This window comes from Oryx dammah, unplaced genomic scaffold (genome assembly GCF_014754425.2).
Source record: "Oryx dammah isolate SB20612 unplaced genomic scaffold, SCBI_Odam_1.1 HiC_scaffold_24, whole genome shotgun sequence".
In the NCBI taxonomy this organism is placed as follows: domain Eukaryota; kingdom Metazoa; phylum Chordata; class Mammalia; order Artiodactyla; family Bovidae; genus Oryx; species Oryx dammah.
Window position 1 is genome coordinate 83250019 of NW_024070208.1, and position 24522 is coordinate 83274540.

The 24522-nt window shown below is 52.2% G+C and overlaps 1 protein-coding gene across 1 annotated transcript in view; it reads left to right on the forward strand.

The window, feature by feature from the left end:
* Window positions 1-8: 8 nt before the first annotated feature.
* Window positions 9-24522, forward strand: part of COL4A2 (collagen type IV alpha 2 chain) — a 157183-nt gene continuing 132669 nt past the window's right edge. Inside the window, exons 1-3 of the mRNA XM_040267450.1 lie at window positions 9-186; window positions 487-574; window positions 677-731. Of these exons, the coding sequence (XP_040123384.1) occupies window positions 531-574; window positions 677-731 (99 nt within the window). The 5' untranslated portion in view covers window positions 9-186; window positions 487-530. The remainder of the gene's footprint in view (window positions 187-486; window positions 575-676; window positions 732-24522) is intronic.

Genomic DNA, 24522 nt, shown 5'->3' on the forward strand with positions numbered 1-24522 from the left:
CTGCGCTCGGCACCCGCCGCCGCCGCCGCCCGCCGCGCGCCCCGCGCTCGCCTACCCGGCGGAGCTCCGAGGGCAGACGCGCGGGCCCGAGGCCGGCCCCGGAGGGCGATCGCGCCGCTCCTGCCGCCCGCGGCGCTGCCAGAGGGCGGATGCGCGCGGACCGCCGCAGCTGAAGCCAGGCCCGAGGTGAGAGCGGCCCCGAGAAGCCGGGACCCGCCGGAGGGCAGAGACGCGGGCGCCCCGTGCCGCCGGGGCTGCACGCTTGGCTCTTGGAGCGGGCAGGGGAGAGGCGATGGGGCGGCCGCTGCGGAGCGGCCCCAACCCGGGCCTAGGGGGGCAGGCTCCCCTCTCCCCGGCGGGGTCGCGGGGCGGCTCTCGGTCCACCCCCCCACCCCCGCCCCGCTTTCCCCTGTCTGGCGTTCGGAGGCAGGCGGCGAGGATGCCCCCTCCCAGGCCAGGCTAAGCCCTCTTTGTCTCGCCTTCCAGGCTCATAGGGACCGATCGGAGCCCAGAGGGGCCGGACTGAGAGCATGGACAGAGAGCTGCGCGCCGCGGCGCGCCCTGCCCTACGGCGGTAAGCGACTTTCTGCCCGGCCCCTGAGTCCCGCGCGCGCGTCCTTTTAGGAACTGCCACGCCGGGGCCACGCACTCACCGCGCTCTTCCTCTCCCACCCAGGTGGCTGCTGCTGGGGGCCGTGACCGTGGGGCTGCTGGCCCAGAGCGTCCTGGCGGTAAGTCCTGACTCTCGTTCTGGGCTGATTGGCCGGCCGGAGAGAATCTTGGCTCTTGGGTCACCGTCTTGGCACTTGGTTGGGTCACCGAGTAGCCTTGCCAGAAGGCAGCTGTGCGTGCTCACCTGAGCGTGGGTGTGTGTGTCTGTGTGTGTGTGTGTATACACGCGCGCCTGCGCCCCTTGTGTGCTTGTGTGTCCTGGGCAGCCGGTACCAAGCCCAGGCTTTGAGAAAGTTCGCCTTCCCCGAGGACTCTGGTTTGCCTTCCCTTGGGTTCCCCTTCAATCCTGTGTGTTACCAGCGTCGGCTCATCCTTGGGAACCAATAATTAAAAACATGACCCGCCGCATCCTTTCCCCTCATTTGAGCAAAGCCCGTCGTTAGAAGCAAAGCTGGGCCTTAGAGTCTCTAGGCAGTCAGACACGTGGTTCCCAGGCGCCAGGCTTGGGAGGAGAATGGCCTGTGTGGCATTAGAAACTGGTGTGGGGTCCTGCCCTTGGCAGAGTGTTCTTGTCCTTTTGAATGAGGGGCTGGGTGGGGGGGAGGCGCCAGGAGGACCTGGGACTTGGTACTCCTGTAAACTGGGAGAGGTAACAATGGCAGGAAGTACCGTCTCCTTGCAAGATGCGCCCTGGCCAGGGATGAGCCAAGGTGGGGCGGTTAAGGCTCCCACCAGGGACCCTGTTTCCCGAGTGCCTCCCCCCAAGCCCTGCCTTCCGAAATGACTCTGCGAGCATCGTTCCCGCGCCGTGACTGCACTGTGGGACGTTGCACCCTGTCGCAGCAGCCGCTTCGCCTGAGCTCTGTGTGGCATGGCTGGGCTGTCGCAGGGCTGCTGGGTGCTTTCAGTTGAGGACCCAGATGTTTAAGGTGGGACTGAAAATCGAGGAGACTTATGGGGGTCCTGGATTCCCCTCTCCTCCTCTGTCTGCTGGAATATCGGGGCACCTGGTTTCCGGGGAGCTCCCCTGAGCCGCCCCGCCCCTGGCATCCCCATTCTGGGTAGTGGAGAGCTGTGTTCATGGCTTGGTTTGAATTCTGTTATTTCCACATTTTTCCGTCCTCATGTGACACAACCGAGGATTTTTGCAGGCTGAGAGCTAGGAAGCGCTGTCCAGCCTGGGGCCTCACCTTTCTGCCGTCTTCTCCTCCAGGTCAGGGCCCTGATTGGGAGTCAGAAGAGAACTCGGTAGACTTTGACCAGAGGGTTCCAGGCCAGTTTCCTTCCAGCTCAGGCTGTGTCTCGTTCCTTTCCACAAGTCCCAGATTTAAGATCAGAGACTAGATATTTGAACGAGCCCGTCGACCCTTATGAATCCGTATGCACACAGGACATGCAAGACTTGGCTCAGAGCTGGGAGTGGGGGCGACACACACACACACACGCACACACACACACACGCTCAGAGAAGGAGCAGGTGGCCCCTGCAAAGGAGACGCCCTGCCCCGCCTGGTGTGCACTGCCCTGCTCTCTCTCCCACACCGCTTTGTGCCCTTTAACCACTTTCGTAAACGTGAGCGTTTTCCTTCCAGAGGATGATGAGACTCTTACGTGGGACTGAGGCTAAAACTGGCAGAAACGGCTCTGTGTCAGAAGTGTGTGTGTGTGTGTGTGTGTGTCAGAAGTGTGTGTGTGTGTGTCAGAACTCTGTGTGTGTGTGTGCGCGCGCGCGACCCCACAGACTGCAGCCCACCAGGCTCGTCTGTCTGTGAGCTTCTCCAGGCAAGAATCCTGGAGTGGGTTGCCATTCCCTTCTCCAGGGCATCTTCCCAGAGATGGAAGCCGCATGGCAGGCAGGTTCTTTAGTGCTAGCAGCACATGGGAAGCGCCCATGTCAGAAGACCTGGGAATGAAAGGCAGCTCTGCCCTGATCTCCTCAATCCTGAGCCGGTTCCCTCATTCTCAGCAGGAAGAGGACATCCCCCAGCTTGTGGGATGCAGCGCGCCTCTGTGTCTTGCCCTAACGCCTCTGAGACACTGCAAACCCATCTGAGTCCCTGCTGCCTGGCCCTGCGACGGGACCCAGAGGGTTTATTGCCTAGCAGTGCTTCTCAGAGGACAGTCCTTGGACCCTTACATGCACCTGGAAAGGCTGGTTAAAAATTCAGAACTCTGGTCCACATCTCAAATCTCCTGATCAGACTTTCTAGGGTAGAGCCTGGGTGTCTGCATTCCCACTTGGTGCTAAAGTTGGAGCCACTGAGTTAAGAGTATTGGGTTGGAACGCATTGGAGTCCCTTGCAGGTTTATTTCATTTCCCTTTGCTTTAGACTCTGAAAAACAGATACTTCTGGGTCATTTTACTAGAGACATATGGCTACATATTATTCAACAGGCATGGCGTTTGCAACGTTCAACAATAGACTTTCCACTTAACTATCTTCTTACTGACCACTCGCTTTAATTACTGTTACTCTTGCAATAGTGCCTTAATCCTTAACTGTATTTATTAAAAGTCCTTTCTCCCTTGTGGCTAGTCCAGTTCCTGCCCAGCTTCTGTCTGCCACACTTAAGAATCCTGTTTCTTTGCCCATTTGTGCCAGAGTCTTCCCAGGGGTAGGTCAGTTAGTAAAACTGGCTGCTGATCGTAACTTGAAGAGTTGGGTAGCAGAAGCAGCTGAAAATGGCTACCAGAGGGGATGGCTAATTATTTACTGAATACTTCCTATGAGCAGATCTGTGTACCTTAATCCATCTGAGCCTCGTAGAAAAGCACAGCTAGCTGAGTAGGTAACTCCTATTATCCCCATTTTGCAGATTAGAAAACAGAGGCACAAAGAGTTTAAGCACACCTTGCCCACGGTGTCTCTCTGTAAGTAGCGGGTGTGAACCCAGGTGCCTCCCCACAGCTCGATTTCCCGGGATCAGACTGTAAGTCAACTACTGAGTTTCAGCAGTTGGGTCTCTTGGCCGTAGTTTCTTTGCTCTGGACAGACACGAGCCAAATAAAGCCCACGGGCTGATTTCCGGTGGGAAAGGAAGTCGATCCTGCCTCCTCTGCTGCTCTGCTCTGAAGAGCCCAGAGCAAGGGAGAGGCCTCAACCTGGTGTCCAGCGGGAAGAAAGGCCGCGGTCCCACAGCAGCCTGCGCTTGGGGCCCAGGGGGGACACACGCCCTGGGGGGGACGGCCCTCTGTCGCCGTGCCTTCCTGCAGCTGCCCGGCCTGCGGGCGGGGCCGGGGTGTGGGTGCCCGGCTGGCGGCCAGTCCTCAGTGACCGCCAGCCCTGACTTTGAAGACGGGTTGCCTGGGCACATGAGCCCCCACAGATCACTGTTGCCTCTTATCTCCAGAGACGGGATGGCAGCCTTACAGATCGAAGAGGGCAGTCCTGTGCAGTTCTGGGGGTGGAGGGAAGAATTCCAGAGAACAAAGACCTTCCCAGAGATCAAACATGCTGTGGGCTGGGCTGACCTCCTGACCCCAGCTGGGCCCTTAGATTCTCCAGGTATCAGGGGCCAGCTAGGAGAGCCAGACACACAGGCACTCTGTGGCCCCAGGAAGTGCTGGGCTCCAGACCGCCTGCCCACCAGCTTGGATTTCCAGGTGCCTCCCAGGGCTCCAGGCTCTAGAAAATTCTCTGGGTGCTCCTGCACAGCCACACCTTTCCCTCCCTCCAAGGAAAGAAGAGAAAGAGAAGGAATCTGTTCTTCAGGTTCTCTCTTCAATCAGCTTATCGATAAGTTATGGCAAGTGGGCGGCACGCATTCCCCATGCTTGCCTCCCGGAGAGCAGGGCTTTCCTAGAGTTCCCTGGAGCTCTAGTCCTACTGTTCAAAGCCCGAGTCCCTCCGAAGAAGGGAAATATCGCAAGGTTCCTCCTCTGTTAACGGAAAATCAAGCCAGTTCTCAGCTCTCTGGTACGCTCTTAAAGCACTCGTCTCGGCGTGGCTTGTCTGACTGCTGCAGTTGATACTGTGAGAGAGTTGTCACAGCGTCCCAGAGCAGACACAGGTACAAGGGGGTCAGAGGGCCCCTGGCTTCCCCACTGCCCGTGGGTACACCTAGAACCAGAGTTGGGGGGCGGGCAGGAAAAGTGGAATTCAAGTGAAAAGTTCTAGAATAGAACACAAGGATTTTACTAAAACAATAAAAATCAAAGCATGGTCCGTCTTCCTGAGGAGAGGGTGGCCAGCTTCAATTAGATGATAGAGAAAACGCAAGCAGAAGATAGCAGTGGACAGCGATAACCCTTTTCAATGGCGATGACGTAATGAAGGTCTCAGCACGTGGAAGGTGGTGGTTTTGGAATGTCTGGTACTTTCAGTCTGAAAAAGAGCTAAGAACCCTTGATGAGAGGACTTTAGAGGAGGCTGTGAAGTCAACCGCCCGCCGCGCCTGGGGGGATCACCGTGGAAGGCGGTGGGTGAGCGGTGGGCCCAGGCCTCGGCTGGTTCTGTGCAGGAGTCGGCAGCCTTCGAGGCCAGGGACCACACCGCAGAGTTGCGGGGTGACCAAGCTCCCCCCGGGCGTGGCTCCTAATGGGCTGGGTGACCCCAGAGCCCAGTCACTGAACATTGCGAGGCGGGGCTGGTGTCTGCGCTGGGATGCTCCTGGGGGTCAGTCCACCCTGGGCAGTCGGAGAGTCAGAGCTGAGGACGGGGGCCCCCCGGCTGTCCCAGGCCCGCCCCCCAGCTGGACCCTCGCACTTCCCAGCTGAACCCCAGGAGAGGGGGTGCTGTTGCAGGCAGGCATCTGGGCTGCTGCAGAGTTGACTAATGCTGCTCGGGGCTGCTCATCTGCGGCCAGGGTGGGGCGGGGGGACTCGTGTGAACGATACCTGATTAGCTGCCGTGAGAGGATGTAGACTGTCTGTGGTCACCTCCCGGCCCCGCCCTGCTGGCTGCTCCCGCCCTGAACGAGACTCTCCAGGGACAAGCCTGACTGACTCACTCACCCTGGTTTCATCACCTCCCCAGGGGTCTGTGACTTTTTGTCCCTTTTCTGATTATCTATGAGAGAGGATTAGGCCAAGATCCCCTAGAGGAGGGCATGGCAAGCCACTCCGGTGTTCTTGCCTAGAGAATCTCACGGACAGAGGAGCCCAGTGGGGCCACAGCTCATAGGGTCGCAAAGAGTTGAACCCGAGTGAAGCGGGTTAGCTCACACCCACACGAAAGAGGACTAGAAGGTGTCTAATCTTAGGGAGCCTTTCTGGGTTTCTTCAGCCCCGTGCATGTGGTCAGGGAGGAAATTCCAAAGGACGGGCCTGCAGCCCTGCCACACCTCCTGGATCCTAAGCCCTCGGGCGCCTGGATCAGTCTCCCTGTTGGAGTCTCCTATCCCCGCCCCACCCCATACTGGGTGTTCTGTTAGGGTGTGATCCGCTGTCCTCCACGAGCTGCCTCTGAAGCCACGGGCTCTTCTGTCAGGACACTGCTCCTCTCAGTGCGGTGCGGGCCCTAGGTCAGCTCTGGGAAGAGACAGAGAACACTGGTGGAAAAACTGGGGCAACGCTGACAGTCTGTAATTTGGTGAATGCACTCGTGTTAACCTCTAGTTTTGACACAAATGGGTTGAAGTTATGTAAGACATTGACATGACAACCTTGTGTCTGGGTGAAGGGTTGAATGGGGACTCCAAACTCTCTTTGCAAGTTTTTGGCCAGTAGCATTCATTTCAAAGTAAAATCCTGAGGACACGAGTTTGCACAGGCTCCAGGAAATGCTGATGGACAGGGGAGCCTGGCATGCTGCAGTCCAAGCGTGCCTCGTCCAGACAGACAGGTGCGCAGCGGGTGCAGAGGCAGCAAGTGCACCCCAGGGACCAGCGAGAGGGAGTCTGTCCCTGTGCTGTGCTCTCATAGAGAAAGCCCTTCTGTATCTTCGGAAATCTAGCAGAAGTGGCCCTTGCCAGGGGCAAGGGCTTTGGTCCCCTCAGCGGGTGGAGTTCTTTAACAGGAAGGGGTGGAAAGGCGTCTTCATGGAGTTTCCATAGCTTGGCATCTCCAAGGGGCCTCAGGGCTGAGCTACAATGGTCTCCCTCTTCTCGCCCATCTGGCGGGAGGAGGCGAGTGGAGGGAAACGTGGTTTCAGGGGTGTTTGCTGAGTTCAGGATGGCACAGTGGGTTTGCAGGACAGTGTCGTTTCCAGGAGGGCTTTCCATGCTCACACCTCTGGCTCACCAGCTTGTCAGGCCAGAGTCCCCAGGGGCTGTAGAGGAAAGGAGAGCCCCACGCCCACCTCCTTGCATGTCTAGGACACTCGGTGGACAGCAGCAATGCAGGTCCAGCGTCCCCAAGGCCCCCTTCCACACAGGCTCCCTGCATGGCTGAGGAATTCGGAGCAGTCATTAAGCGACCGCAGCTGCTACTGCAGTCACGGGCCAAGAGCAAGGATGGCCAGTGGCCAGTGGCGGTCACCTCGCACTTCGCCCTTGTCACCACCCCCAGGAGCAGTGCAGCCCTGGCCAGCTCTGTGTTGAAGCTTTTGCCACACCCTGTCTCTCCCTGCAGCAGCCTGAAGCCCCCGTGACATGAAGGACATCCTGCCCTGGCCAGTCGGAGGCCCCTTGTAGTGTATGTCAGAATCCCACGTCCAGCCAGAACATCTGTCCCTTGGAAATGACCTTTTTCAGAGTCTAATTAAAGTGCCCCCTGCCCAAATTACCATTAGAGAGCCAGGATTTTAAATCATCGTCCATAACCTCTGTAAGACATTAAGCGTTTGTCTTGACTCGTGTAGTTACCTCCAGTGGGGTGACAGACACCGCAACCCAAGGCGTTGGGCTCTCAGCATCTTTCCTCCAGGTCTGTTTTGCCTGGCATCGTACAAGCCAGGGCCCGAAACATGGTCGGCACCCAATGAAGGGTCCATTCCGGACATGAGTGAAGGGGCAGCAAGTTGAAAGTACTGAAACAGACCTATTGGATGAGAAATACACTCACGGAGCCGCGAGGGAAGGTTAGATTAAAATACTGTTGTTCTCCGTGTGGGTTTTTCCCCCAATTAAATGCTGCCCCTCACCGGCTGAAGCTAGCTGTTCATGCTGATAAAGGAACCGCTGATCTGTCTGTGAAAGATGTGCATTTTTTCCGAGGGATTGTTTCGGCCCCACCCCTAAAATTCCTATTCTGTTGCTTTTGCCCAGGTCAGTGATCTCCCATGTGGGAATTACGGAAGAATTTCTGTTGTTGGATTACACAGGCTGATTTTCTGGTACCTGGTGGGAATTACATAATGCTGTGTTTTTCTGCGTGTCGAGCACTTCTGGGTGTGTGTCTGTCTTTGTGCGGTGGTATGGGCCCCGTGAGCAGAGGGAAAGGCTTGTGCTCGGGGACAGGGTCAAAGGCACGTGCTCCCTGGGTGCCTCCCCACTCTGGCTTGTCCATTAGGAAAAAAGAAACCTGACGAGCAACTGCTGGGCAGAAACTACCGACTGATGGAAGGAGGGACGCGGGTGACAGGCCCACAGCCCTCCCCGCCTCTGCCCCAACCCTGTCCCTGCCTCCCGGTTGGAGGAAAGGAGGGGTCCCCCACGAGGGTCTCTGTGGACTCCCCCGAGATCAACTTATGACAGAGGAGCCCCTAAGGAAGCTTCCAGCATTCCAGAACCCCAGGGGAGCTAAAATCTCCCACGGGAGGAACACAGCCATTTGGTGCCAGAGACAGATCCCAGCCCACAGTTCTGATCACCCCGCCTAACAGCTGTGCAGACTGAGGCACACAGGTTAGGGCACTTATCAAGGGCAATAAGGAGTGAAGCCCAGGACCGGCTGGTTCCCTAACCCTGCTCTCACCGTGGTGCTGGGCCAGCAGATCTGAGCCACAGGGTACGTGTGTGCACACTCGAAATATGCAAAATATTGGATATGTAAGAGGTACATACATATTTACCTGTGTACGTTGTCATCTACGTGGGATACGCTGCTGCTGCTAAGTCGCTTCAGTCGTGTCCAATTCTGTGCGACCCCATAGACGGCAGCCTGCCAGGCTCCCCCGTCCCTGGGATTCTCCAGGCAAAAATACTGGAGTGGGTTGCCATTTCCTTCTCCAATGCATGAAAGTGAAAAGTGAAAGTGAAGTCGCTCAGTCGTGCCCGCCTCTTAGCAACCCCATGGACTGCAGCCCACCAGGCTCCTCCATCCATGGGATTTTCCAGGCAAGAGTACTGGAGTGGGCTGCCATTGCCTTCAGATATAGGCAGACGATTATAGGTAGATAGATGACTGATAGAGATAGAAACACGCAAAATGTTGGGTTTGGAAAATGCACATATGTATGTTTGGAGAAGGCGATGGCACCCTACTCCAGTACTCTTGCCTGGAAAATCCCACGGACGGAGGAGCCTGGTGCGCTGCAGTCCATGGGGTCACAAAGAGTCGGACATGACTGAAGCGACTTAGCAGCAGCAGCTTATGTATATGCATACATTGTTATCTACGTGGAACATAAGTGACCTGTTAGTCGCTCAGTCGTGTCTGACTCTTCGCGACCCTATGGACTGGGACTCGCCAGACTCCTGTGTCCATGGGATTCTCCAGGCAAGAATAGTGGAGTGGGTTGCCATTTCCTTCTCCAGATTTGGAATATAGATAATGGTAAATGATTATAGGTGTATGGATGATTGGCAGAGATGGAGAGATAGACACACAGGTGGATGATAGATGAATGGACAGATGATAAATGGACAGGTAGACAATAGCGGATGGACAGATGGGCCTCCCTGCTGGCTCAGACGGAGAAGAGTCTGCCTGCAATGCAGGAGACCCGGGTTCAATCCCTGGGTCAGGAAGATCCCCTTTCTAAGGGAATGGCTACCCTCTTTAGTATTTTTGCATGGAGAATTCCATGGACAGAGGAGCCTGGTGGGCTGCGGTCCTTGGGGTCTCAAAGGGTCGGACATGACTGAGCAACTAACCCATGTAGAGATGGATAGACAGATATGGAAATGAGAGGGAGAAATAACATAGAACACTCACACTCTCAAACACACACACACACACACATGGCCTGAGAGGGAGAAATAACATAGAACACTCACACTCTCAAATACACACACACACACACACGCACACACACACACACGGCCCTTGGAGGACTCCCCAGGCAGGAGGAGAGTGACTGTCTATAGATGGCGTCAGGCAGACCTCTAGGGAGCATCTTTCTGGGGTCCTTCTGCAGAGGGACTGACGTGCGTGTGTGATGACCAGCACCTTGTGAACGCTGAGAACAGAGACTAGAAAGGCTGCAAGAGGAGAGCCCCTCGGAGGAGGACACGGGAGCGGGCAGGGGAACCGAGCAGGACAGAGTCCCCAAACCCTCCTTCTCCGGGTCCTTTTCAAAATCCCAAGCAGTGGAGATGAGTGTACTGTAGCCATGCAAGGGCGGGGCTGTGCAAACATAGCATCCTCTCAGAGCAGATGGAGAGCCTGTCGGAAAACTGGGAGTCCTGACATAGAGAGAGATTTACTGAAACCCCAGGGGGTAAGAGACCCTCCTAAATTATCGTGGCTGTGCAGGGGCCCCCAGACAGCAGCGGCCTGATGCCAGACTGCATTTTTCCTGGGCCGGTGCCAGGCTCCCTGCAGGGGGTCTGCCTGGCCACCGTGTCTCTGCCCTAATGTTTTCACCAGAGTTCCCACACACCTACATGTAGGCAGGCGTGGGCTGTTAAAGAGCATCGCAGCATCTGGGTTGGAGTCCCAGGACCAGAAAAGGCCACTTTTCCTTTCTCTGTCTCCTTTTCTTTGTATTAATATAAAACAGGAACATTGATATCTATGTCACAAGTCACGGTGAGATCATTTACGACCTGACTTAACTAGGAATAATGTCCACTCACAAGCCGTGTGCATCCGTCCTTTGTAGGCTCTGGTCTGGGTCCCCGAGGAGAACAGGCCAAGAGCGGTGGAAGGCGGGTGTTCTGAGTATGTGCACGTGTGTGTGTGTTTGGACACACATGCATTTGGGTAGGCATTTCCAACTGTCTGACGGAATTTGTATGTTAGACATGCCACCTGGAGTGTCCACGGGGAGCGGGCAGCCCACAGAAGCCCCGCTTTCGAGGGGAGAAGAGCCACTGTGGGCTCATTGCCGCAGCACACGTGCCCTGCACGTGGCCCAGGGGGCGGAGGAGAGGAGCGTCCCTGCCCAGACGGGCACCTGGGACACTGAGGCCCTGCCTGGGGGGAGCAGCTGAAAGGCTGGGAGCCTGAGCTGGGCCCCTGGCCCCCACTGCGTGTGCGACCACTTGGTGAGATGGGTGCCGGGGCATCTTCCCAAAGCCTTTGGATGGCTGTTTGTATCTTCCAAGTTTGAAAAGCACCTGCCAAGCGAAGAATGTTAATTTTAATTAAAGTGAGGTCAAGGTGTGACTAAATTATTTCCAGAACAAATGGAAAGACTTACAAAGAACATGTTGTTCAAAGAACTCTGAGATCCAAGTATCAGTTAACAAAGCAGGAAAGCTCTAGAGGCCTTGGTTTGGCACCGTGGCACAGAAGACACACCCAGGGCCTCAGGAGAGGATGTGGTCCTCTGAGGGGCAGAGGCTGCCCCCAGCCGTCGCCTACAGGCATCAGCAGGGCTGGCTCACGCCGTCCCACAGTCAGGTGAGCTGGACACCTACCCACCCGTTTCCTCCGGAGCGCCCAGGTGAGCGCGGCCCTTGGGGGCCTCCGGCAGGAAGAGGCCGGGGAGAAGTCCCAGAGGGACGGTCACCCCCATCCTTTTCTTCCTTACTTGGTCACGGTCCTAACTGTCAGAACCGTCCAAATACGGGCCTGAGACTCTCTCCTTTCCTGTCTGAAAGCCACCTTCCTTTCCTACCAGCCCCCACCAGGTTTGCCTGCTTCCCTCCCCGCCCCACCCCTCCTCTCCAAGACAATCTTAGCTCAGACAGGATTTCCTTCATCTTAGTCATCAGCTTTTATGGCCCAGCCTCCCCTTCCCGATGCAAAACAAGGAATGTTCACAGCAAACCGCCTGAAATGATTTGTATACCTTATGCCAGTGTGTGTGGATATCAGTTTTTATGTCTGTTTATCAACATCGAAATGTCAGAGACTTGAAAAGGAAATGCGCTTGTACTCGTGAAGCCACACGGTGCGGGGATCTGGGGGCTGTCTGCCTTGGCTTTTGTGAAACTGCAAAAGCGCAAACATGTTCAGTTTCCTCCCATTTCTAAAATGCTGCACAGTTTAAAACCACAATGACAATTTTGGCAAAAATCATCCGTGTTTGAAATGATGTTAGGGAACAGGTCTGGTTCCCACCGTCACAGAGGAGGAACAGGCCCCGGGGGCTTGAGACGACGCAGTCCTTCCAAGCCTTAAAGGGTTTCCTGCAGCTTCCAGGGAGAATGTAGTCTTCAGTCTATCAAGTGATTTTCTGAGCAGCCAGAAAACCTCAGTTACAGGAACAGAAATACAGTTGTCAGATCTGTTCTTGATTAAAACGGAAGCTCAGCCATCGGCCAGTCGCAGACCCAGGCGCTGGAGCCTGAGGCACAGCCTGCTGTATGAGGTCCAAGGCCCCTCTGGCCACTGGTGACCCGGTCCTTGGACCTGGCTCTGCCTTGTGGTTGGATTGGCACCGCATTTGAGCCCTTGAGCTGTGATTGGTCCGTGAGCCTGAGCTCCTGCCCTATGATTCGCGGGGGAGCTTGAGCTCCTGAGCTGTGATTGGTGGATGAGCCTCAGCCCCTGAACTGTGATTGGTGGGTGGGTCTGAGCTCCTGCACTGTAATTGGCGAGGAATTTCTTTGCTTTTCAATGGGAGCGGTTTGTTATCTAGAAATTGGAATGTCATGTTCTAGAAATAAATGAATTACTTTACTCCAGGGGGGGAAGGAAGTAAGGTTAGTCATGCTCACTCTGGATTTTTTTTAAGACCCAGAATTCCTTAATTAGGAAGTAAAAGCAGTTCAGACGCGCCTTGACTCCTGTCTAGAAGTTCCAGAATAGGGAATGTCTGTCTGCACCACAGTGATGCTTCAAATTTAGAAAGGCTTGTTCCGCAAGCATAGTCAAACCTGGGCCATCTGTTCTGTGTGCATTAAAGTGAGAGCAAAGCCAGCGCAGTGTCCCAAAAGAAAGGAAATTTATTTAAGAGCGGCTATACGTCTGTACGGTGCTTCCCAGGTGGCTCAGTGGTAAAGAATCCGCCTGCAGTGCGGGAGACGCAGGTTCCATCCCCGGGTCGGGAAGATCCCCTGAGGAGGGCATGGCAACCCACTCCAGTATTCTTGCCTAGAGAATCCCATGGACAGAGGAGGCTGGCAGGTACAGTCCATGGGGTTGCAAAGACTCAGACACGACTGAGTCTGTAAACATACACACACACACACACACACACACACACACACACACACATCCATACCTACATTTCATCCAGTTGTAGAATTGTCTGTCTCCTTTTTACAGTTCCTTTGACAAAATCTTGATCCTCCTAGTTCTTGAGTGAGGACAGAAGTCTAAGGCTGTTTATTCTGCCGACATTTTCGCCTTCGTGTTGGTTTTTCTTCCTCCTTGGATTTAATTAACTAAAGTCTCTAAGGGTAACCATAGGAAAAAGGCAGGCTCCGCGAGGTGTTTTTTTTTTTTTTTTTTAACTCCTCACATTGAAAAGTTGTCTTCACTCTTCATTCTTGCTAAGCATTTCATATGGTAAAAATCAGATAAATTCCCCAAAAATAAACAAAACCTTGACACGTGGTTCATACATCACATACACTATACATGTAGTGTTTGTAAACTAACCTCTTGTAAATGCTCTCATTAGTGAGACCACAGGCCTCTTGTGTGTCTGTCTAGTGCAAACCTATGCTGCTTGTGTGCTTGTTTAGAACTATGATAAAAACTCTCATGACATGAAATTTACCATCTTAACCATTTTCAGGTGTGCCATTCAGAAGCTTTGAGAGCATTTAGATTTATTGCACAGTCTGCCTGATTTCCAGAACTTTCTTCATCATCCCAAAGCGAAGCTCTGTCCCATTGAGCAGGAGCTCCTTCCTGCCTCCCTCACTCAGCCCCTGGCCAGCCCTAGTCTCTATTTCTCTGAGTTTGCTTGTTTTAGGCACCTTGTTTTGGTAGAGTCATAGAGTGTCTGTCTTTTTGTGTCTGGCTGATCTCATGTAACATAACGTCTGGACGTTTCAAACACGCTGTAGCCCATGTCAGAATTTCCTTCCTTTTTGAGGCTGAATAATATTCCTGTACTTTTCTAAGGCATTGTTTTACAGTTCAGTTCTGTTTTGTTGGCTGATGGGTTTCGGTGGTTCGTGTCAAGGTTAGAAGCAGCACGTGGGCCCAGCTTCTGTACTTGGGTCTCTGAGACTGGCCTTCCCTCTTCTGTGTGGCTCAGTGTGTCCCTCTGGAAGTGGGTCTTGGTTTCCGGACTGTGTTGATCACTCCCAGATAGAGTGAGTCCTGCAGGCTCCCTGTCTCTGGCCCGCTGAGCCCAATCTCTGTGCCCCCACTGCGGGTCTCTCGCTCTGAGAGACACGAATGGACAAGGGTGTGGGTCCAGTGAAAACCCAAGGCTGATCCCTGGGAATTCTGGGGTGGAATTTGAGGGCCTGTGGCCACATCACTGTTTAGGAGCCCAAAGACAGGCTCGTCTGAGGCTCGCTGGCTGCTCGGATCATCTCCTCTGCACTCTCCGGGTGAGACCGGTCAGGAGGCTGTGACCCAGCACCCAGAGGAAGGGGTGGTCCCAGAAGCAGCCACCTGTTGGGGACCATATCGCGTGTTGGCACGAGGTGCCCCTGGGTTGCCTGGCACCCATTTTGCTGTGGCTTTTTTTCCTCTTGCACGTTAGTGGTGTTGACCATGTCTCTCTAATACTCGCTCCTCTGAAATGACAAGTTGCAGGGTTTACACGAGTGAGGGTCAGGGAAGCAGAGGGGAAGTCAAACAAAAGCGTGGCTTTACCTGCCTCCTCTGAGCCCGTGGCGGGGGCGGGCAGAGGGCCTGAGAAAACTCCCAAGGAAGGGGCGCTTGCCCTCTGCCGAACCTGAGCGTGGGCCCCAGGCGCTGCAGGGACATAGTCACGGGTGCCCGGTGCCCAGTGCCCAGTTCAGGTCAAGCGTGGGGGCTGGGATCTGACTCACAGCCCACCAGACGCCGCAGGAGTGCAGCAAGGCGGGGGCAGGCGGGAGTCCTGGTCAGAACCGATGCCCAGTGTTTTGGGGACGTTTTGCTCAGAACCCCAGCACAGGTCACCCAGCTCAGGGCCAAGGGCACGTCGGTCAGAAGCGTGCACCTGCAGCCGTGACGCGCGCTCCACTCCTGGCGGCTCCACTCGATTTGAACTGCTGCATGAAAACTACTGGGGTGGACAGACGTTGGCTTATCTGCAAAGGCAAACTAATGCAAAATATGCTTCCTCTGCAAGACAGAGTGCCAGCTGTCTCCTGGCACGCAGTCGGCCAGCGAGGGCTGCAGGCTGAGCTGGGCTTTTTCTTCGGGGCAGAGAAGGTTGGCTAATGGCCTCCTTTATGCTTCTGGAAGCTCTGTCGAGGGTAAGAATGTGGAAAGGGAACCAACCACACGGTCCAGTAGATTGGGAGGAGGGCATCACTCAAACCCCCGCTTATCAATCAAAGTGATAAGTGAACTTGGCCCCATGACCGCCTCCCCACTGGGCCCAGGATCGAGAGGCTGATGGGGGCAGGGGACATGCCCGGGAAGTCCCCCTCCCCTGACACAGAGTCCACAGCAAGCTCGTGGAATGCCGCTCTGAGATCCCGGCTGGAGTCAGAGGAGCTGGGCTAGAGCAGGGCTGGGCAGACTCTGCAGATTCACGCTCGGCGGGCTGGGCCGGGCCTGGGACCCTGCATTTCTAACCCACCCCCAGGTGAGGCGCTGCTGCTGATCCAGGGACCACAGATTGTGTAGCAAGTCTTAGACAGCTGTCTCCAGGGTCCTGTGACTCTTCACTGGGCCTGTTTGCCACTTGCTCGCCGTCAAGAGAATGTGCACCCAGGCCCCCTTGCCTCTAAAAGGTCCTGCCAGTTTCTGACGCGCGGCAATAAAAACAGAAACGCGCTCCACTCACTTGCTTGCACAGGCAGTTTTTGGAAAGCCATGGATAAAAGAAAGATCGTTTTCATCTTCTGTTCTCTGAGAGAGTTAAGGAATTTCTCTCTTTGCAAAGCGTTTTATCTTTTGACACGTAGGGCTGGCTGAGGCCTCTGGGGTCACGTCCTGCCTGGGAGCGAGTTTGACCCTGAGCGCTGCAAAAACAGCCTGTGTGGGGAGGGAAGGGGCCGGGAGAGGGGGCATCGTGGCCTATTTCATAGAAACACATCTATCCCTGATTTTTAAAAAAAAAAAAAAAAGGTCTTTTTAACACCATCAACCTCAGCTCATCATTGTTTGAACACTTTAAAGCAGTGAGTGTATATACTGATCAAAAGTCAACACATTTCAGTGTAACTGTTTAGAGTCAAGTACTAAAAACAGAAAACAGCACTCCTGCGTCACAGAAGGTTTTCTTGAAGTCTGTTTCCTGTTGAAAGGACATTGGCAGCACACCCGCTCCAGCCTCTTGTCTCTCTGAGCTGTTCAGGGAGCTCTGTTCCTCGTGGAATGACACTTGATCTCCCCCAGCGATGGTCAGTCATGCGTCTGACCGTCTCTACTGAAAGCATCTGTCCGGCAGAGTCCTTTGGAAAATTCCAAGTAGAACAAGCATATATTAGCGATACAAGCAGAGATTAAGCAGGCAGACCTGTCAGGCAGATGTCTGCAGAGGAAACCACTTTGAAAGATGAGTGAATGAAGGTAGAGAACCGTTGATCTGTGCAGTCACTGAGGCCATGCAGCTGTGGGAAGGTCCTTCCTGTGGACTTGATCACGCGGTCCCCAAGCACATCTTCATCTGCCCTTGAGACTCTGTATTCCTGAAGGTTCTCCTGTCTCCTTCGAGGTACAGAATTTGTACTTTGCATGTGGTGGAGGAGGAGGGCCAGGTGTCCCCTCCCAGAGCTTCATTCTAAGTCGTCTGCTTAGAGCCCAGGTGACACCTGCCCACCCCCAGAGGTGAGGGGCCACGGCCTCACCTGTGACCTTGGGTGAGATCTTTAGCTCTTCAAGGCGTTGTTCTCCTTCTCTGCAAAATGAACTTAAAACTCTCTCTCAGCTAGTTGTTAAAAGGACTGAATCCTGTAAGGAACATAAAGTGTCTGGTGTAGAATAGACACCCCCACAGGTGCTGTGATTCCCTGGAGAAGGAAACGGCAAACCACTCCAGTATCCTTGCCTGAAAAATCCCATGGACCGAGAAGCCTGGTGGGCTGCAGTCCATGGGGTCGCAAAGAGTCGGGCACAATTGAGCAACTAACGGAAAGACGGAGGTGCCATGATTACTGTTTTTCCCTCCAAACTCAACCAGTGACCCCTTGATCTTGACCAGGTCCCTGCTTGTTGCTGTCCCTGGGGACAGTGCCCCCCCCGGTCCCTCTGCACCCCGAGTCATGGAGCCTCTGCAGGCACTCCAGAGGCTTTTCAGTGGAGAGAGACTCCTCCAGTGTCCCCCAGCGGGCTCAGTTCCAGGACGTGTCTCAGGTCGGCTGTTCATGGACATTGGCCACTTGAGTTCTCAGGCTCCTCCCCGTCCCGTGTGGCGTCCAGCTGCCCCTTGAGTGACTCTGGCCCTGGGGAAATGTCCCAGGCCTCCATCTACATCCAGCATCTTGATTCCTAGTCTGTTAATTAATCTTTGTGGCAACATGAGGACCACAGGGTCTTTGCTTCATTGCTGAGCTCTTGCTTACAAATCAGTGAAACCCGCAACCTCAGATGGCAGCTCACAAGCCAGCTGAACAACCTGAGCCCTCTGTGCCCAGAACAGGCTGACCATGGACAGATTCCAAGCTTGGGCTGTTGGTACAGTCCTGTTCACTGTATACCCCCGCTGACCCCCAGAAGCTGAAGACAGCGTTCCCATAGCCACTTTCAGAGCCTCAGCTTCAGACACCTGTGCCTTCCCAACACGCACGCATTCATTCTCACCGCATTGGGGCCTCCCAGCCGCGGGGGGCTCTCTCCCCAGGCACCCCCGTTTCAGCCTTGGTGGGTTCCATCAGGAGGGTTCGTGGCAACCATGTCTCAGCTTCAGCAGCCACTCCACATGGGCTAGTTCACCTCCCTGCACCGGCCAACTTCCGTCCACATGCTTCGGGACTCACACCCCACCCCCGCCCGGGGCTCAGCACACACAGCCTTCCGCTCTACATAGTGAAGGCAGCTTCTCCCCACATCCCTGACCACACTGGAGTCCATCCAGAAAGCACCACCCAGCCAGCATCCTGGCCAGTCCATCTCAGAGTCAGAATGGCCCCACGTCCTGCATTTATTTGATTCTTGCCAGTAAGAGACAAAGAACCGAGAATGCCTTAGAACGGTCCTCTCAAATAGCCCAGACATTTTTAACATCACAGTTTGTATTTTTTCATACATATGTGATTGTTGCTTAGTCGTGTCCTTTGTGACCCCATGGACTGTAGCCTGCCAGGCTCCTCTGTCCATGGAATTCTCCAGACAAGAATATTGGAGTGGGTCGCTATCTCCTCCTCCACGGGGATCTTCCTGACTCAGGGATCAAACCCGACTCTCCTGTATCGCAGGCAGATGCTTTACTGTCTGAGCCACGAGGGAAGCTTTTACACGTATATAGACACCTCTGCTTTTTCAGACTCTTTTCCCATGCAGGTTATTGCAGAATATTGAGTAGAGTTCCCCGTGCTACACAGTAGGTCCTTGTCGGTTATCTGTTTTTTTAGGCACATTTTGTTATAGTGAGGAGCTGGAGATGGGGTGTTGGAATGAAAAACAAAGAAATTCAGCTTGAAGTCATTGGCTCTTGTTGTTTCAGGAGAGGAATTTGTTCTGTGGGTGTCACTGGAGCGTTAACTGCTCCCCCCCAGAGAAATAGTTCTCCTACTGTGACCCACTCCCAGCTAATTTTGTTTCCATCATTAGTTAAGGCGCTGGCTCCTAGGGACATTTGCCCTCTTGGCCGTCATCTTTTAAAAATTTACCCTTTAAAACAAAATTGTGAGCATAAACTGCCTTTCCCAGCCACATACACCAAAATTATTATTTTCCCATAGACTGAGTGAAGTCTAAATAGATTTTTGTAACATTTCCCTGGAATTTTACTTACGAAACAGAGTCAATATTTTAAGTGTTTGTTAAGTGATGGTAGAATTATAAACTATAAATTGTGTACCATAGACTAATAATTATGACTTTGTCTTCAGTGAATTATAGACAAGAAGTTTTCAGTTAATATGGATAGTCTGAAAAAGTTAGTTGGAAGATCCTTAACCCACTTAAGAAAACAAATCTCCAGGCACTTGTTTTAAGTTAATATGGATAGTCTGAAAAAGTTAATCGGAAGATCCTTAACCCACTTAAGAAAACAAATCTCCAGGCACTTCTGGAGCACTCATTTACCTGCACAATCTATCCGTGGGATTCTCCAGGCAAGAATACTGCAGTGAGTTACCATTCCCTTCTCCAAGGGATCGTCCTGGCCCAGGGATGGAACCCGGGACTCCTGCCTTGCAGGCAGACTCCTTATTGGCTGCACCACCAGAGAAGCCCTTGATAAGTGCTATCAGTTTGTTTAAACCATCCTGAAGAACCTCTATGTGATGGCCAGGACCTCTTAGCTGGATTGTTGACTTGTTTCTTTTTTTTTTCAAATCAGTATAATTTTGTTTCTCTTTCCAAAATTCCTCAGTTCAGATATTTTTTCCTGTTCAATCTAATGCTGCTCCATTAAACAAAATTAGTCCAAATTTTCACTCTAGTTTGAGGAAGAGCCAAACTGGGCTGATACAGTTCAGTGAAACAAAAACAGTATAAGTGGAGACTTGCCTAGTAAGCATTTTATTATCTTTATTTCATTCCTGTCTTTCACGAAATATGAGGATAAAGCACTGGGCTTTCAGAAGAAATTGAAGGTGCAGATAGGTTTAATTCAGTGTGCTAACACCATGTTGAATTCGATGATTGTACTCTATGAAACATGACATGTGAGGGCATTTTCCTTGTGAAGGGAGTCATCCTAGGTGTCAAAGGTCAGAGACAGGTAAGACTTCAGGAATCAGTTAGTCCAAACTTCTCCTAAAGATAAGTTTGGGGTGCAGAGAGGTACAGATGCCAGCTTGTAACCACACAGCTAGGTCCTGGTAGAATCGTGAAGCCAAGCCCTAGTCCAGTGCCAGCCTTGGTAAAAGAATGCTGTCATCTAATTTCACTGATTAGGTCATTTTATATATTAGATCATTTTTTAGTAAATTACATGATTCACTGTTTCTGAAAGCTTGCTTTGGAAATGGTAAACAGAACCTTCTACCCAGTCCAACCCGCTGATCTTCAGAGGAGTACATCATGGGACAGAGCGCCTACTCCATTGAGGTCCCATAAACTAGGCAAGCATAAATTCTTCTATTTCAGCGCAATGTGTTGGAAGTCCATAACCAAGTCAAGAGATTAAAGCAACGTGCTCATCTGGACAAACTGCAGAAGCAAGTTAAATGCAGGAAGTCTAGACTTTTGATCAAGTCAATTCTAATGTTGCTTCAGTCCCTGGGGTATTGGGTTTTCTAAATGCCAGGGGTCTGAAGGCGATTCTAAATTTAAAGGGGTGTAAGGCGCTACGTTGGCTCTTTCATCACTCTGCACCACTCCAAGAGCAATCCCCATCACGGACACCACCTGGAGTCAACTCGGGTTTTGATTTCTTGACGCTAGAAAGCCTAAATTCCTGAGACTACCTGTCTCGGAGAATCCAGAAGGCTGAGGCGAGACTCCTAACATCCCCAAGGCTTTCTTACAAGTCCTGGACGATAGGGAGAAGCAGGGGAAAGGGGAAGGTGAGGGCTGGTGGTTCTGAAGAGGGCACACACAGAAGGTGACCAGCGGGAGGCAGAGAACGTGGTCTCTGGAGGGGGCTCTCCCCCAGCGTCCCTGGGTGCGGCAGGCGCGCCCTGCCCGCGCACCCCTGCTCCTGGTCTGACGCATTTCTCGTTGGTCTTTCACAGCCAGGCTGTCCTTGAGTGCTCACTGCAGGCTTGTGAACAGACCGGGCGCAGCCAGCCTACTTACAGCTGGGGCGGAGGCATTCGGTGACACGCTCGCGCCTCTAGGCTGTGACAGAGCTGACGGCGGACCCTCTTTTCTTCTCGAAGGGCTTGTCCCAAGCGGTTATTCCACGTTCGCGCAGCTCAGTGGACATTTCCGCTTGGTATTCCCAGTCACCCCAGGAAAGAAAGAGAGGGATTGTTAGGACCACCGTGACGTTGATAGGGAAAGAGAGCAATCGCACTCGGCCATTTCCTGTCCCTACCCCAGCAAAGCGCGTAATTCCATCGTGAGCAGAGGAGGAGTCTGCAGCCAGCACCAAAGGGAGTCTTACGAGGCCAGCTCTTCATCTCCTGATGGCAGACCCGAGGGTGGTGAAGGCACTCAGTATATGGCTGCAACTTGCCAGACCCACGCCACGTGTGTGTTTATACATTTTGCTTTTTCAGGACTGGGGAGCTCTATAAGGATTTTCTCATGAAGTAGATGGATGCTGTGTGTTGCCACGAAAGATTTCAAGGCTCTCCGTGGCCCCTTTAACTGTGGATGGCACTTGATGTTGTTTTGCAAGTCCCTCTTATGGCTGCTTGACTTCCCTCAAGCAAGCTAAATAAAGGAATTTTCAGTATTATAACGGTCACTAAGCAGACAACTGGCGTGTCAGCGTTTAGAAGGGGCTGCGGCGTCGGGCCGAGGGTGGAAAGATACTGCTGCAACACGCTGTTTGACTTGGGTGGCTCGCTGTGGACGTGGGTGGCGAGTTGGAATGAAGCTGGGAGGTGTTGCAGGCGGGGGTCGGGGCAGGAACAATACCCCGCAGAGCCCTTCCCAGCCACCGTGCCAGCTTGATTGGGCCAAATCCCCTGAAATCTTTTGAGACTCCGCATCTGCTTGTTCACAGTTCATCTGGGCAACTCCGAGAATCGCCTGAAACCATCTCGGGCCAGTATCTCTGGGATTCTCTTATGGTTCAAAGCAAAGTGCATCTCTTTGTTTGCCCGGGTTTCCGGCCCTGGCCATCCACCTCCGCCCTGTAGCCTGCTCTGAGCCACATGGTCCTGTTTGACCATGGTAGATGGATGGATGCTATACCCTCTGGGTACCGTAGAGCTGGAAGACTTGGCCCTGTTCCTTTGAATTAAAGGCCTCCTGTTCGATGCTTTTCCTGAGAGCAATTAGTTTCCAAAACAGCAATTAAGACGCGTTTTCTCCCAGGAACTGGCAGCAGGGCTGCCTGTCTTGACCTATTTTGGCTGACTGCTTTCTTCCCTACATAACTTGGTAATCAGGCCATTAGGCTGCCTTGGAGTCTTCCGTGCCTACATTCCTCCACAGTGTGTCTTACACCTTCTTCACCTCTCCGTTAAACAGCTCCTCGTCCAAATGCTATTTCAGTTGTCCCTGGTATGCAGATGATCTTGGAGTCCAGTAAAGTTTTTTTTTCTTTCCATATAGCCGTTTACAAAAGGAAACGTACTGATACTGTTTTCTTCTAGAAAGATCCCAAAGCTCTTAAATCATCCTCCAAAGGTCAGCTTGAGCACATTGGACCTAAAACGTGCTGAAAACCCCGTGTGATAATGCCAGGCCACAACAAGCCGGAAGTTGCTGACGTAAGACAGTTGAACTGCAGAGTCCCCGGTTCCTTTGGGACTCACCTTCTCGTCACTCAAAGCGGTGGCAGGAACAAGCTGACCTGAGCGATAGCAGACCTACCCAAAGTCTCCACGATAATTTTTTTTTCTGCAGCAGTTTTGCTTGCATCTTACTCATCTCCAAGCTTTCCATGTTGTTGAAAAGAAGGGCAAGTCATAATTTTCCCTACTTGTCAATGGGGGGCAAGGCCACAACTGGGCAATCCTTGGGGCTGGGGTGCCTTGACCCACCCAGACTCACACCCCACCCTCCTTCATCAGACCCTGATTGGCGTGGTGAGCAGAGGGTGGGCAGGGATGTGCCCAGCAGCTCTCTTACAGCCACAGAGCTCTAAGACTAAGGGCGATAGTAGGGATGAGGCAAGATTCCAAGAACTAATTCAAAACAACCAACAGAAGAATTTGATATCTTATATTTACTCCCCCAGTATTTATACTTCCCTGATTACTGATGAGGTCAGGCAGATTTGTGTGTATTTACTGGCCATTTGGTTATTCTCTCCTGTGATCATGGATGTGAGAACTGTGCCTAATTTTCTCCTGAAAATTAGGAGAAAATGTTTGTCCTGACTTGGAGCTCTTTACTCTACAAGAAGCCTCTGTTTGGTTACATGTGTTAGAAGTACTTTGTTCCACTCTGTGGTTCTCTCCAAATGAAATCCTTTGATGAGCTGGCACCTCAAATTTTAATCTAATCCAGTTTCACCGTCTTTTTATGGGTAGTGCTTGCCCAGTCCCACCCATTAATTCTGTTTCCCAGAGATGCAATCGTGTTATCGGCAAATGATGGCTTCATATCTTCCTTTCTAGTCCTTGTGCCTTTTCTTTCTTGCTTTATTGTACTGTCTGGAATATATTAACAATATCAAGCCATGAAATGTTTTCTAAGCCCCTACATATTATGTATACTTCACCAGTAGGCATTGACATGGATGTTAGAACTTACACAAACTCTCTTCAGAACCCAGGTTCATCTTTAAAATTCTATGATACCTTTTTCTTTTCTTATTGCTGTGGCTAGGACTTCCAAAACTGTGTTGAATAAAAATGGCAAGAGTGGGCATCCTTATCTTGTCCCTGATCTTAGAGGAAATGCTTCCAGCTTTTCACCATTGAATATGAGTCAGCTGTAAGTTTGTCATATATGTCTTTTATTATGTTGAGGGTATCTTCCCTCTATGCCCACTTCCTGGGGAGTTTTTATCATAAATGTCTGTTGAGTTTTATTGAAAGGTTTTTTGCACATGTTGAGATGCTCATATGGTTCTTATTCTTTAGTTTGTTGGTTGGTGTATCACGGTGATTTGTAGATATGGGAAAGTCCTTGCTTCCCTGGGGTAGGTTCCACTGGATCATGGTGTATGATCTTTTTCATGTATTTTGGGGGTTGATATTTTGTTGAGCATTTTTGGGTCTATGTTCATCAGTGATATTAGCCTGTAGTTTTCTTTTTTATGATATCTTTGTCTGGTTTTGGTATCGGGGTGGTGGTGGCCTCATAAGTTCAGAAATGAGTTCAGAAGTGTTTCTTCCTCTGCAATTTTTTTGGAATAGTTTCAGAGGATAGGTATTCACTCTTCTGTAAATGTTTGGTGGAGTTCACCTGTGAAGCCGTCTGGTCCTGGACTTTCTGTTGGCAGTTTTTAAATAACTGATTTAATCTCTTTACTGATAATTGGTTTGTTCATATTTTTTATTTCTTCCTCGTCCTATAAAAATTTGTCCCTTTCTTCTAGGTTGTCCGTTTAGTCAACTCAGGTGTAACTAAGTCACTTTTCTGTACAGGTGAAACTATCACATTGTAAATCAACTATATTTCAACTTAAACATTGTTAATAAAATGAAAAAATAAGATTGTACAATTCCCAAAATAGCTTACTGGACTATCATGTAATAGAAAGTGTCATAGGAAAACATTTCCAGGCCTGAATCATCTTTAATCAGATTTAGACTACAATTCAAATGCAGAAAGAAGTAAGCCAGGAGCACAGGGGTGGCGAGAATATGGCAAGCCAGCGCTGTTGTTGCCGTTGTGGAATAAGCGTGGCGGTGCCTGCTGCAGAGAGCTTTCTCACACAGCGCTGTTGCACCGCCTGC